Source organism: Solea solea, chromosome 13, assembly GCF_958295425.1.
Source record: "Solea solea chromosome 13, fSolSol10.1, whole genome shotgun sequence".
Lineage (NCBI taxonomy): Eukaryota > Metazoa > Chordata > Actinopteri > Pleuronectiformes > Soleidae > Solea > Solea solea.
In genome coordinates, this window is record NC_081146.1 from 19,497,335 (window position 1) to 19,513,090 (window position 15,756).

General features: G+C 39.5%; 1 protein-coding gene across 4 annotated transcripts in view; it reads right to left on the bottom strand.

Annotated features, from left to right (window-relative positions):
* Positions 1 to 944: 944 nt before the first annotated feature.
* Positions 945 to 15,756, bottom strand: part of LOC131471696 (neurocalcin-delta A) — a 49,211-nt gene continuing 34,399 nt past the window's right edge. For 3 of the 4 annotated variants that reach the window (XM_058648391.1, XM_058648390.1, XM_058648392.1), the window contains 4 exons: positions 10,982 to 11,392; positions 5,593 to 5,698; positions 3,917 to 4,036; positions 945 to 3,011 (listed from right to left, as the gene is read on the bottom strand). In XM_058648391.1, the coding sequence (XP_058504374.1) occupies positions 3,939 to 4,036; positions 5,593 to 5,698; positions 10,982 to 11,359 (582 nt within the window). In that variant the 5' untranslated portion in view covers positions 11,360 to 11,392 and the 3' untranslated portion in view covers positions 945 to 3,011; positions 3,917 to 3,938. The remainder of the gene's footprint in view (positions 3,012 to 3,916; positions 4,037 to 5,592; positions 5,699 to 10,981; positions 11,393 to 15,756) is intronic. The other variant, XR_009242015.1, reaches the window with a different exon arrangement.

Below are 15,756 nucleotides of genomic sequence, written 5' to 3' on the forward strand. Positions count from 1 at the left end.
TCAACAGATAACAATCGTATAGTATAAATTTACACAATACTGTTTTTGTTTTTATTTGGCACAAGATGCTATTTTTTGTGTTTTTTTTAACAGAGATGTTTTTTTTAACCGACACAGCTTAAAAAAGAAAAGAAAAGAAGTCAATGCTAACGTTTCAGTAAAAGCGGCGCGTTGTGTATCATCAGTGTGAGTGCGGTGTAGTCATGATTCTCGGTGTGTTTGTCTTTTATTCTTCTCTTTACAAAATAACAGCAGTTACTTAATTAAAAAAAAACATTCAAATCTGCTCTACTTAGCAATCAATACAGTAAGTGACGCGGCTTTGCTGAGTCATGGTGAAGGACACAGCTGCACTCCCTGCTCCTGCTTCCTTTACACTATGTTTACATGGACTCCAATAATCTGATTACTGATCCCCCCCCCCCCCACACACACACACACAGTTTCTGTGCTCACTCCGCAGGTTACTACTGTTATTATCATTATTATAAATGATATTGTCAAATACAGGTACAGTGTGTAGAATTTAGCAGCATTTATTTAAAGTTGCATGTTGTGGCTGAAAATCCTCACCTCCTGCTTCTTCTCCTGGGTACTAAGTGTGACCAGGTTTGTCTCTGTGTGTTTACCCTGCGATGGACTGGTGACCCGTCCAGGCACGTGACCCTTCGCCCTGTGTCAGCTGGTTTTGGCTCCGGATCCCCGCGACCCTCATGCGGAGGATAAAGCTGTAGACGATGAGTTCACCTAACTTACACACTGGACCTTTAAATAATAAAAAGGATAACTTGTTTGACAGTATTTAAATACAACTGGATTTGCTCCTGCTTTCTCTCTTCTCTTTCCACCTCTCCCCCCACCTCTACTCTGTCCCCCATTTTGTTTTTGGTTTGGTGCTATGCATATAAAAAGTGATTTGATTATATTCCGTTTATGACGTTATGAGTTAACATCTACTGTGCACCCACTGCTGTGGGACCTCAAATTGGAAGCTATAATCTGATTAAGACATATGTTGGCCACTTTATTAGGTACACCTGCTCAAGTAAGACATGGTCAAGCTGCCGAGATTCAAACAGACCATAAGAATGAGGGGAGGAAAAAAAAAAAAGGTGATTTAAGCGACTTTGAACGTGAACTGATGTTGGTGCCAGACAAACAACTCTAATCTGTTAGGATTTTCATGCACAGCCATCTCAGTTTAGAGAGACAAGAGAGCGTGAGCGAGAAAATCCAGGGAGTTGCAGAAATGCCAGACTGGTTCAAGACGATAGAAAGACGACAAGGTATGAAGAAGACCATCTCTGGACACCTCAAACCTTGATTCAAATGAGCTACAGCAGGCAGGGGGAAGACCACACACTGGACACTTCATTATGTAACACATGATACCCTAAAGAAGTGGCCAGTGAGTGTAAAAATGTCCATAAAATTACTAGATTTTCAGATCACGGTACTCTGTGTCTTCATCAGATTAATATCAGATGTTGTAGTCCATGTAAACACAGTGTCTTGCTGCAGTTGCAGAGTGGAGAAAGAAGGAGATGTGAGAACTTAATATTCTAAACTATCAATATATATATGTGTATGTGTATGTGTGTATATATATATATATATATATATATATATATATATATATATATATATACACATATATATGCCGTTTTGTTCAAAACACACTCAGGATTGAGACTTTTTTTGACCGAGCTCTGATTTAATGGCGTGTCTTCATATTGTCGGCGATCGTCATCAACCGCCGTCCACACTCGTCCCCTAACGCCGACGTTCTGGTTCTCATGACAACACACAGAGTTGAGCACACAGCTGGACACGAGCCAAGAACACACACATGCGCACGAGTCACATGCATATGTAATATTTAGTCTACAGACCGCTGTACCCAACTGTCCCGAAGACGGATTCAACATGCAGCATTTCAACACACCTGAAAGTGAAGACGTGTGTTTGTTCTTCACATGTAAAAAAAAAAAAAAAGCCTGCTTAATAAAAAAAAAAACGCATGCTTGATATCCCGCAACAGCTAAAATACACCGACAGGTTTTTCTTTTCATCTATTATTATTATCATTATTATTTCACATTTCTTATTAACTAAGCATTCTGGACAATGTGAATTTACAAATGACAGTTGCACTTTAAAATATCTACACTACTCAAAACACTTTTAAAAGACTAGTTTTTTTTTTTCCTAAAGGATCGAGGGGCAGGTGACACCGCATCTCTAAACCGCTCTGACACTTAACCAAACCAAACTACTGATGAGGGTGAATATGCATAGTCGCATAAATATGACATGTCATCGTCGTCGTCGTCATTCCAGCACAAAAATAACAAACAACCCAAGAATCTACCGAGTTTGCAAAAATACACAAACATGCGTACACATTCACACAGTAGAAAAAGAGAAAACTAGAAGCGGTACTCGTTCCGAGTGAAGTCCTCTCTGTAGATTAAATGATCGCACCTACAGTGCGACCTGTAACTACACAACATCATCTCTCTCCTGTCGTCTCATGCACACACTGTGTCTATGATACACGTTAGAGTGACAGAGGCTTGAGGTCGCCCCGGGAGCTGCGGCCTGCGAGGGCACAGCGAGCCAAGCAAAGACACGAGACTACAGTCTACACTGTGTATATATATATATACACACACACACATATATATACACAACATACTTTGGACCTTCTTTATACTCGGAACATGCCTATAGGAGAACTGAGGGGGTCCGTTACAATCAGTGGGGTGAGAAGAAAACCTGATGTGGGTTAGGGAAAGTCTTCATGTTCTGTCTCTGTGAGGGTTTGGAAGTTTTAATTAAACAGCTTGTGGTGGGGAAAAAAAGCTCCTGTGCCCGTCTTTGAAGACCTCAGTGCAAATTGAAAGGCCCGTCTTCTTCATCATCATCATCATCATCAGCGTCATCATCCTTCATCATCAGTCTGCTCCGTGGTGGAGAGTAAAGGGCATTTAGAGTCACCTAAACAAGCACTGCAAAGAGGATAAGGAGAGGATGGAGAGTCAGATCATGCTTGTTATTTCTTTATACCTCTAAAAGTCCAGTGTTTTTTACATTTTAGGATGGTTTACAGGCAGAAATTAAATATGCGACTCATAAATATGTATATATTATGTAAGGTAGTGTATAACTCGCTTTAAGTAAGGGCTTTGCTTTGTGGAGGCCATGATCTTGCGTTGCCACGTTTTAACAGCAGCCTGGACAGACAAATCAGCCACAATGTGTAATTTTTTATTTTTTTTTACATTATGAAGCTGATTGACATCTTTATTGTGATGCTAAATCACAGGTTAATGGGATTGTTGAGTGGAGGAGTCCTGCGTTTGTTAAAATCTGCAGTTTAACTATTGAACGTTATAAAATTTACAAATCTTTCAGTATTTCAATGAAAGAGTTTTTTTTTTACAGATCTCACAATGTTCCGTATGTTTGTGTATAGCTATACAGTATATATATATATATATATAGAGATATACACACATACACTGCAAATCACATTATCCTCTTTATACTTGGTGTTTTGTGAATAACAGGTTAATTCAGATTATGTTAAGAGGGTGACATCTGTTGGTCTCACAGAGAAATACAACAATTACAAACCAGTGGATGATGAATCATCAGAATGGCTGCTGATCTACAGCATAATTTTATTTTATCATAACTTGAATTAATGTATTTAACTGATGATTAATGCTCTTTTAATTGACTGTCCATCATCAGTGCTTGACCTAATTAAATCCACAGCATATGACACACACATATTAAACACGTAATGAGCAGTTTCCTTCAAATCAGTGCCGACAATGTGTCAGTACCACACAGAGAATTTGGTGCAATAGTTTTGTATTACAGTATAGTTGTTGACTGTGAAACCTACAGGTTTTGAAGGTGCCTCAGGTTTAGAACTGTCCTGCACTGCTGGGGTCACACTGCAACAGGCGGACGATGGATGGGTCACTCTTGGCTCCTTTGATGAACTCCTCCAGAGACAGTTTGCCTGAAACACAAATGACGGTTTGTAATGTGTGAACTTGCTCATCAACAGCTGAGTGCAAAGACACGGAAAAAAAAGAGAGAGAAGTTAGTTAAAGGTAAATATAAGACTGCAACATTTTTGACAGAAATCGATCTTTATTCTCATTCGGAAAAACCTATTTTAAAGGATTACCGTGTGATATTTGTGCAGCTCTGTGAGAAACAAATATTTTCTCTTCAAATTGCAGGAGGTGCAATATTTTTAAAGCCAAAATGTGTGTCAACATATCAACATATCATTTTAGATGAATTATTGTCTTGATCTATACACACCTTATTCTACAGTCTGAAGAGAACATCTTTGTTTCTCACAGATCTGCACAAATATCACACAGTAATCCTTTTGAATAGGTTTTTTGAATGAAAATGAGAATGACAGAAAAAAAAATCTCCATTCCCTCTGATATCGCGAATCATATATAATCACAATTAGATATGTATTCAAAATTGTTCAGCCCTAAATGTCAAGTAGGGGGGTTCCAGTCAACCTTAAACAATGGGAGGAACAATGATTCCAACGCCTACCTTGGTTTTCGGAGTGGTTTGAACAATTGACAATGTATTACCTTGCATCAATAATTGGTAGGGTACACACAGTACTCAGTTATCGCAAACCTCAGTGTCCCCAACTGATGTCCTATTTCTGACCAACAGGTGGCAGTGTTGAGAGGGTTTGTCTCTCTGGAGCTGTTGCTCTTGCTTACAGTGCCTCACTGCTAGTGGTTTAATTAGACGGAAGAGAGACATGACATTTCCAAGTCCAGGTGAACACAATCCTTCTTACTTTGTGTTCCTGTTCCTTTTACTCTTTTCATTTACCTCCCATGAATTACTCCGTCTCCAACCCACTCCTCCTCCTCCTCCTGCTACATTAGTCACTAATCTCAGTCTCATTGTACATCTTTCTTTATTCCATCTAGTTTCTGAGTTTCCTCTGCTCAGGAACAAAACAGGAGTGTGTGTGTGTGTGTGTGTTCTGTATGAAAGTGCTTTTTGAGCACACACTGTACGGTTGTGTGTGTGTGTGTGTGTGACTAGAATCACACATCAAGTGTGAATTGTGGTGACAGGGAACAGCTGCTTCAGACTGGAGATTTCCTCTGTGATTATAAATCAGGCTGCTTCATACAGAGACAAGAATTACAGACCTGCTGACCACGTGACGGTAATCAACTGTTCAAAACATTCACATTTCATTCACTTTCCCTCAATCAATCAATGATGTCTTCCACATTATTTCAACATTATTTCAATCACCGCTAGTAATTACGACTCTACGTTTTTTTTTTGCGTCGGCCTAGTCTATGTACATCAAGCGACGAGACATTTACCTAAATATCAACTTAACTTCTTTCTTAGACAAAAAAGTAGTTTTAAAGACCTAAGAGGGATTTTCAAGGGGCCTAGAAAGCATCAGATATGACACACTGTGTGTAAATGATATTTCTCCTGTACCATCATTTCATCACAGTACATAACGTCTAAAAATATAATCAGTAGATGACGTTGTGCACTGACCATCCCTGTTGGTGTCCATCTGCCTGAAGATCTTCTCTGTCCTCTTCTCTGGTGTCGACTCATCCTCGGGCATCTTCATCACAGAGGACACCATCTTATAGATTGCCTACATGAGGAAAAAAAGTGATACATGTTATACACTCACCCTAACATACTGTGCATGCATACACATTACAGTGTTTCTATAATCAGGTGGTGCTGGTGTACCACTCACCTTTGGATCTCACACATTCTTTTTAAATTGTATGATTGGACAGAAATTAAATACAGATTAGGATTTATCAGTACCAGTCCAGTGTTACCACTTTTCCTATAGCTTCCATACTGTTAGAAAGACCAAACATCAGTAACCTGCGTTGGAATAATGTACAGGATTGTTGTGAGTCTCTTATCTGATCAAATGTCTCTTTCTTCCAAAGATTATGTTTGGAGGTTCCCCTCCATCAGCCGAAATCTTTGGTAAATGTAAAGACTTCCAGAACAGAGTAAACAGTACAATATCTCTGAAACCTCAGAAGAAGCACATGATACACAGAAGATTTATAGTATGGAGTTATATATATATATATATGCAAAACATTCACCATGGGCTCTTTAAAGCACAACCTGCTTAAGCACAGAAGACACAACTGCCCCTCATATATCTGATTTAACATCGCTGTGATCATGAATCGCCTCGGTGACATTTATTCTGCATTTTCACGCAGGTGAGTCGATATACAGTCTCCCTGCATGCACTCACTTAGCACAGACAAGAATATATTCCAATAGGTCGACCTGTAGCACTGCTGCGCCGCTCTGTGATTCCATTCTCACACGTTAGGTAAAGAGGGGTGGAGACACGATGTGTGCACATGCCGTACACAATCCTTCACAGACTATTTATCAGTGTTGTGTCTCCTCTGCTCTCTGTGCATTGCAAGCTGTTTGGCAGTAAACAGTGAAATCACAACCCACTCCCTCTGTCTCTAATAAGGAGGCGGATTGGAAGGGAATGGGAGCTGACATGTGAACAGAGGATGTTTGATTGTAATTACAGTAAGGTGGAAGCTTTAAATACATGCTGGATATGCTCCACACAAGCTCAGATACTGGTTTAAAGTAGAACTGAGGGACAAGCAGCAGCCATCGCTGATATCAGCCTTCACTTCAGAGCTTTTGGTCGTCATTATTCAAAATCCTACAAACCTGTTTAAATATGTTCATTACATTTACCATATATGACATAGTGGGGATTTAGCTACTGGTCGAATCTAGAGCTATGCAGTGGTACAATCTTTAACTGCCAAATTTAAAAATGACAACATTTCAACCCAATTACATTGAGTGGATGTTTATTAAAATAGATCCTTATCTTTTCTTTTGTGTGAATCAAGTCATTACTCTGTGCCACAGAGCTCAACTGCAGTCCAAAAACGAATAAGGCATCAAGTCATGGCAGTGTACTGGTATCTTGAATGCACTCAAACCCACTGCAATTTATTTAGACTCAATCCCACGCATGACAACCTAGTGGTCTGGGGGTTTACAGCACCAACCCAACTGTTTTAATCTGTGGCTGATACAGTCCTAACAGGAAGTCACTCTTTGGACACATATACAAGACAAATTTGATCTTTTATAAGAGTATGTTGGTACTGTTCTGACTTGTCTCCACACTCCAGATCAGGTGTATAACACTGGTAAAGCACCTGAAAACTTAGGAAGAAAAAAAAACTCAGACTATAGTGCAGTGATTGAGGGCAACGGTGAACGAAAAAAGCAATCACAGGTGTGGTTACACTTTTCAAACTAATATGCACGCTACAATAGGTGTCCAAAAAACACATCAGGAGAGCCTAAGATAGATAAACAGCAGCTACAGGCTGACATTAGCACCTAAGCATGTCTGCAGGTACTGTAGCAATAACAGCTCTGAAGTCTCTGTGCATCATGAAACATTATGTCCTTCTCTTTATTTGTCTGTAATCCACATACACATTTTCAGACTTAGCCCAGCTGCATCCAAAAGAAAAGGTCCAGTCATGACCTTTCAGTTGAGAGCTTCCTGACGGGAACAAAACAAAACATCTATCTCCTGCTGAGCCACATTTAAGTGAGGACAGAGAGAGAAAGAACACAACAACGGAAGCTTTGGACTAATACCTGGCTGCTTATGATTGAAAGACAAAAAAACAAAGTGTCATCGCATAAATCCTGTGGTCATTACCTTCTCTTAAAAGAGAAAGAGAGAGAGGGAGGACGGGTGGTTGCCGATTATTTTGACCTAATTGCACGTGCAGAGCCAGCTGAGCACACAAACACGTCTCACCTCACTCTCACACTAAATATTAAACTGTTTTAAGCATTCATTCAGGATGCTCAGACAACGAACTTCCCCTCGGACTCATCTGCTCTGTTTCAGACTAAAAGCAGACAGAGGTTAGCCATAAACTACCAGATGCAACCGTTTTCTCTTTCTACCTGCATTCACTTTTAGTCATTATCAGAACTGGATGAGCCAGGCTGGCCGCGATCCATCTCACTTAATGACTCCCACAGCGAGGCTAATTATGAGCATCGCCAGCATTTACACACACTCTGCAGGTGAACATTAGCTAGCATGAAGTCACTACAGCGAAATGGAGGCGAGTGTGAATCGAGAACATGGGAGAGCACTGAGAGAGGATCGACGGGGCCCTTTGGGGCGAAGCAGTGGAAAGTGCTGGCCACAATAATACTCGGTGACGGATAGTGTCCTTTACAGACAGAATGGACTCTATAGACGGCTGCCAGCTGAGAATAGAACAGTTATTTCTGTTCTATTCTATTTCACGGTGTAAACTAATAACTAGACAAAGAGTCTAAAGCCATGATTTAGACTGTGGGCGTGTAATTTGAGACACAACACCGTTTTCTGCAGAGTGCCAAACTTAGCATGCTAACACAATAGCAATTACTTAATTTACATGCATATAATATATAATATATTCTTTTTGTGCGAGTCCGACACAATAAAAATTTTGCTACATTCTCCCAAAATGTATTGCTGTATAGGCGAAAAAAAAAGTAAATAAAATACTCACTTGTACTCTTTACATATTGCACTTTACACACATTGCACCCGTCTCCCCCCATATGTACCTAATATACTGCACTTTACATAGACTACATTACCCCCACACAGTTGAGTAAAAGATGCAGTTTCTATGTATGTTCATTTCTAACAACCGAGTCAATATAATCATTTTATTGTATTTTTGCAATCTTATTTTTTCCGCCTGAGCAGAACCAACCCCCCCCCCGTCATCATTCTACCTTTACATTTCACTGTGTCTCCGTTGCTACGATACACAGGACTCACAGTGAACCCAAATAAAAGGTGCCCATTTTCTGTTGGATAGTAATGAATGACAGACAGATCGAGAGGGTCTGATGGCAGGAGGAGGATTTTATTTTCTTCATTAAGGGACTAAGGTGTAGGTTTTCGTTGTCATGGTTTTGCACTAACTTAATTATCCTTAGGAACATTAATAATATAACATATTAAGGAACAAAGTGTGTTCTTTATATGTGCAATACGGAGCATGTCTTTTATCTTTCAAATACGGAGCAGATCCTTATTTCACGGAACTGTTGGCAACCCTTCCTCCTCCATAAAACGGCATCATGGCATACTGTATATATCCTTTAGCTACATGCTGTGCAGACGTGCAAAAAACCTGTTGGTATCCAAGTCACGTTTAAAAAATGTTTGTTTCTCCGTCTCTCCAGTCACATAGATTTCCCCTACAGGAAAAAATTGTCGTGTTGTTGTTTAGTGTGAGATGCAAAGAGCTGAAACCGTAAACACATGAGGAGCATTTGTACCATAAACCTCTGTTAAAAACCCTCAACTGAGACATTTTTAATCTGCTGTAAATATGACTGAAACAATGCTCAGAAAGGCCAGAATAATATCCTTTATCAGAAAATGCTTTATAAGGAACAAGACTGATTCTAAATAGCCAAAAGGAAAATCTTGTTTATTGGACCAATACCAGAAAATGTTTTTACGAATAATAGTGCGAAATTTCTTCACATGCAAACACACCAACGTTCACACCTAACACCTAAAGTTTTTCTGTCATACATAAAATACAACAAAACTTTGACCTAAATGTGAATATAAGGATTTATTACTCCTGATTTTTAATAGGTTTTGAGTTTAGCAAAGGAAATAAAAAAAAAAAGAAACAAATACTGTATTTGGATGTATATAATGCTGAATTTACCCTCACTCTCCCATTTCCATTGCAGCTTTTTTGTAAGCTGTGCCAGTATACAAACTTTAAGCATTTTTGCTGAATGCTACAAATCTTTTCATCTTCAGTCTGAACAACCAGGATTTGTCAAATTTAGTCGAATTCCATTTCAAACAGGAATTCAAATATGTTTGAAAGCCTGCTTCACATTTTCGTTGACATTTACATTTATTAATCTTTATGACTAAAAGGTTTATGTGCAGGGCTGGGGTTGCATATAAATGCCCTCAATAATCTTTCTAGCATTCAACTGTAATTAGCACCTAAAAAGCAGCTAACTGATGTACTAGATGGAACATGCACAAGCCTTCCTTCAAAATTGTCAAATGGAGCAGATTATATAAATAGTAGGCGGCTGGGCAGACACGGATTAGAGTAAGATTTAGTTCCATTTGTATGTGTAAAAGGTTTCAGGACAAATAGAAAATCTACTGCATCTTTTTCCTTTCTTGATGAGGCTAAAAGCCACTTTTAAGAGAATTAATGAAACATAAAGCTGCAGGAGAGAGGATCGCAGGGAACATGATTAATTGTTGAGTTCTTCTACAGGTTATTAAAATAATGTTGTGAGCTCCTCTTATCAGATGAGCACGGACAGACACACTGATATGACACAATTTTATTGCTTCAGTTTTCCGAATCTCTTTTCGACTTTCCTTTTTTAATATCTTTTACAAGACAGGAAGTGTTTGCTGGTGCATCCTCTACTGGAAATGCCCTGTATGCAGAGTATGTGTGATGGAACAGTCAACAGGAGCACCCACTCCCTGTGGCTGGTCAAAGTCTCCTGTCACTGTCTGAACTGATCTAATTGGTTTGCCTGTGACGAGGAAGATTTAGTTTTGAGGCTGTAAACAGAGCACAGAGGCGGGTCAGAAGTGTCATTCTGTCTCTGTCTCTTCTCCCATGACCGTCTGATGTCCTCCTGTTCTTAAAATGTCACTACTGTGTCTTAGATACTTTCTCCCCCTGATATTAGAATTGTCTTTCTTGCTTTTGCATTTTAGACACTGACATTTTTGCTACCTATATTCTGCTAAAAGGCTGTATTTGTGTTTGCAGACATGCTAAGATTGATGCACCTGTCCTTTTCCATACGCACTCACCTGTACAATCTCCAGCATCTCAGCTTTACTGATGTATCCATTCCCGTCAAGGTCATACATACTGAACGCCCATTTCAGCTTCTGCTCCAGCTTCCCACGTGACGTCACACTGAGTGCGATGATAAACTCCCTGAAGTCTATTGTCCCATCGCCATTAGCGTCAAATGTGCGAAAGACGTGCTCTGCAAACTTTGAGGCATCCCCGTAAGGAAAGAAGTTGCCGTAGATCTTTTTGAACTCCTCCATGGACAGGTTTCCACTGGGGCAGTCCCTCAGGAAGCCCTTGTACCATTCCTGGATCTCATGCTCGGTGAAGTCGGTGCTCTCAAGCAGGTCCTGCATCAGCTCAGGACGGAGCTTGCTGTTCTGCTTCCCCATGTCTGTCAGTCCTGTTGATCACTCTGTACACAGCTGGAGGGGACAGAGAAAGGAGAGGACGGTGATTTATGACACATATTTACAAAATGCAAGAAAACAAACCAGAATGACAAAGACCTTTTGAGCACATCCACAACATTGCTACTGCCAAGAATGAATAAACTCTGTCTTTTTTGTCTTTTGGAGCAGACTCAACGGGACTCAGATCACCCTCTTTAAAAAAAAAAAAAAGAAAAAAACAGCTAATGAAATTTTCCATGGAAAACAGCTAAGTGTACTCGGAGTACTGACATTGCCATATGCCCAACATGGGTTTAATTAGTCTATAAAATCTCGGCACACACATTAAACCCAGTTTTAATGCACAGGGACGAAAAGGTAGTGCAATAACATGAGATTTAAACTGAACTGCTCTACAAACACCATTCAGATTTATAATCTCTTGAGCAAAAGTTTCTAAATCCCCTTCCTGGAAGTATTTGTAGTGCCATCATGAAGCTGAACAGTCTGTATTTGCAGGCAATTAAAATGCCCATTTTAAAAGAGAAATCTGACATTTGCTCAAAATAGACACAACGATGAGTCATAATCTACATGCAGTTGAGGCAGTCACAGTGAAAACTTGCAGCAACTGTTTGCTGTCTGTCATGTTAAGTGATGAATGACTCACAGCTTTGCTGGATATTAAGGTCATAAAACACCTTGCGGAACGGACATTCAATTGTGTTGCCTTCTTATCAAGACACATGATGGTATAACACTATGTATCATCAGGCCTCGGTTGTCTCAACACTGATTTTTTTTTTCCATCCTGCGAACATTTGTACAGCCATTGTTATCATTATCATTATTGATATTGAGCGCCATGCAGTTAATATAAGGTGCACTGAGTTTCCCTGACGTGGCTGACTTGCATAGTTGCTGCTTCTTTTCTCTGATTTCAGGCATGTGAAGTGCAAATAAGCATTGGATATAAAATAAAAAGACTGGTCAATGTGACAAAAAGGACCAATAACTGATTTTCTATCTTTTAAAGCTATTTCAGTCTGTGATCAGGTGTACTGTATTGCAATAACAAGTTGCTGTAAAAAGAGATACAAATACATTACATGTTTTAATACCACCAAGTTAAGCATAAAACCTTGATTGGAGTGCCAAAGTTAATTAAATGATATCGTCTATTTACTTTTAAGATGATACAGTATGTTTCTTGGTGTCCTCCCTTGATTTGTTATTGATTTAATTTACAAATATCTGATACAAAACAGACAGATGGAAGGATGGAGAGTTAAAGTCAGAAAAAAGTGACAAGAAACCCAGTCTATTATTTGTTTTTTTATCTGCCTTTTTTGGAAAAAGACAAACAGGAAGTGCCTACTTCTGGCCTCAGTGAGATTGTGCTCCAAATATAGTAACTAAGTTCTTTGCTTTTTAAGGACAGCTTATTAATTAATATTCTATCTATTGAGCCTCTATGTAATAAATGAGCGAACACAACAGCACAGAGTCGTTCATTAACGTGTTTTTAGTTTGTTTCTGTGTGTTCAGGACACACTAACATCCAGTACATATACAGCTCTGTGCATCGCCCAGTTTGCCTTGACCTTCACTATGACAACTCTCAGGAAATGAGTGACTTGTGTACTCAAACAGAGCACAGTCTTTATACAAGCTCACAATAGGAAATCATAGGAAGTGACAACGCCGTGAGAAAACGGCAAAACCGCAGAAAGTTTCTTTTTCCATATTAAAGTACGGTGTCTGGGTGGAGTTTTTTCAGTCTGAATCAAGGAAACATGATGTTTGTCACAATGACACAAACCTAAATGCAGATGGAATGTTACAACTCTCTACACCAAGAGGAGGATGTGCATTACTATTATCTTCTCTTCGACAGCTCAGACTCTGACGAGACATTAAACATGCATGAAAACACACCAGGATGTCGCCATAACAGCTCTGTTGTGCATTTAAAAACATTTATTGCAGGCAATGGACCAATTTCGCCATTTTACTCACTCTCTCTGTCACTCGACTCGAGTGCAGTGACTCAGTGTGTATGAAGGGGGGGATGATAGAATGGGCAGAGAAACTCAATAAAGACACACACACAAAAATGAGATAAAAAAGTGCTGCAACAAATGAATGGCAAGGGAAACACTGAGCCCATTGAGATTAATGATTGTGGATAACTTGAATGAATGTAGGGGAAACATGACTGTATCAGACTAGAGACAAAAGTACCAGTGCCGATTTGGTGATACATCATAGTCCTACCTCATGAAATATGATAATCGATATCCCAGGGCAAATATCAATATTTTAATGAAGGCGCTCTTAAGTCAACAGTCCCTGCCATTTTCATTTGCCGGGCGTCGCTACTTGATGTCTCGTCGTGGTGGTGCTGCTCAAATAAATGAGGGAAACTTTCTAACTTCAGAGATGTCCCATAGACTTTCAATACATAAACTGCACTTTTAACTTTTCACAGATGTTTTGTTTTGTTTTCTTCAGTTAGACAGATATCGTGATGTATCGCTATATGATTGTCTTGCAATATAGTGATTATCACAGAATTGCTGTATCGTGATATTATTGGTATTGTGGACCATGCATCGTATTGTATCGCATCGTGAGGTACCCAGTGATTCCCATCCCTATGTACTCTAAAGTGTGTCCAGTTCATCAGCATTCCATTTATTACCAACGCAAGCAGACAAAAAACCAAACAGTCTTAAAAATGTAATAAATGACCAAAAATATTTTTAAAAAGGTGAGTAAAAACACTTTTGGATAAGAGTTCTCATATTGCAAAAGGTTTTATTGCTTCACTACCACTGTAAGTTGAAAAGCGCAATTTCAGGGTTCAGCCAGTTATTGTATTCTTTGTAGTGTTGCTACAGCGACTGACCCTCACGAGTTATTAAACACCAGTGTGTTGCCAAGTCTTCACTAATGGAATCCACAGCATGGATGACCCTGTCCACTGCTGTAACACACTCAGACACACACAAAGCCTTAATTACTGACCCACTGTGCTCTGTTGCCTGGTATGATGCACTATTTTCAGTCAACTCACACAACCACAGTGATGAAACACTCTTGCCTCTCCTGATGACATGCTCAGCTAACCGAGGAAGCTGCCCACTCAAGACAACATATTTATACTTCACCTTTTCAGTTAAATATATAATATGAAGCATTTCTGCATTAAAATATCGAATATAGAAATCTATAATCTATATTAGGGCTGCCGCGTTTAACCGATCAACTACTTTGGTAATCGATTTATCCGTTTGAGTGTTTTGTTTTGTTATTTTCAGCTTCTATAATGTGGATACTTTCTGGTTTATTTGCTCCCTAAATGTATTAGGTATTCATATTCACAGACTGTTTCATTTTGGTCACCTTTTAATGACATCATCAGTTTTTTTTGCATCTTATTGTGTGTATTTATCACTAATGGATAACAACTCATTGCCGTTAAGCACAAATGCACCAGGGAACCAAACAAGACGACAACAATTAACAGGAAACTGACAAACTGGCTCTTTTGTTACTGTTTTGATGAAGAGACCCATAGCAGCAGAAATGACATACTGTGCCTTTAAACAGTTAAACCACTGGAATAACTACATTCTGATAACCAGATTATTTTACCATTAGCATCTGGATTTAGGTTGACATGCTACAGCATAGGGATAAATGGAGGTAACATCAATAACAAAGTCGCTGCAAGTGTGCAGATGATGTGAAAAGTGAAGAGCTTGCGAATGCAGTGTATATGCAACACATTTGAGATTGACACCAGCCGATATTGGAAAGGGCCTTGGCGAGTGACAGGCTGCTGCATGCTTCACTGTGAATGCAAGCATTGGAAAGCTGCCTTCTCACATTTGGGCTGGGGGTGGTATATCTGAACATTTTTGTAATTTTTCCAAAAACAGCCAATCTGACAGTCTACGCCTACTTAACAACAGCAAAGGGCCAGGTGTGCTCCGATAAGATAATAGAGCGGTTCTGTTTGAGCCACAAATTCATTTTTCGCTTCCAAACGCTTTCAATCCACAAGTTTTATTTTAAGAAAGTAGCGGCGGAAATCAAACTGGCATGACAGCGACTGCTTTGTTACACAAGCCACTAAATAACGTTTGTTTAAAAGACAGGTTTTCAAGTGTGTGACTATCTTGACAGTTCACTGCCACAACACAATACTAAGACAGCTCAGAGAAGGTATGACCAACTCGCCATGTGATTGGCTGACATGTTCAAGCAGGCAGAAGCTTCCACCCCCGCCGTCTCTCATCAAGTCACATTTCCTCTCATGACGCCAACTGACATCGCTTATGATCACTGCAGCCAAATGGATTAAATTCGAGTGGGCAGACAGGAGAAGA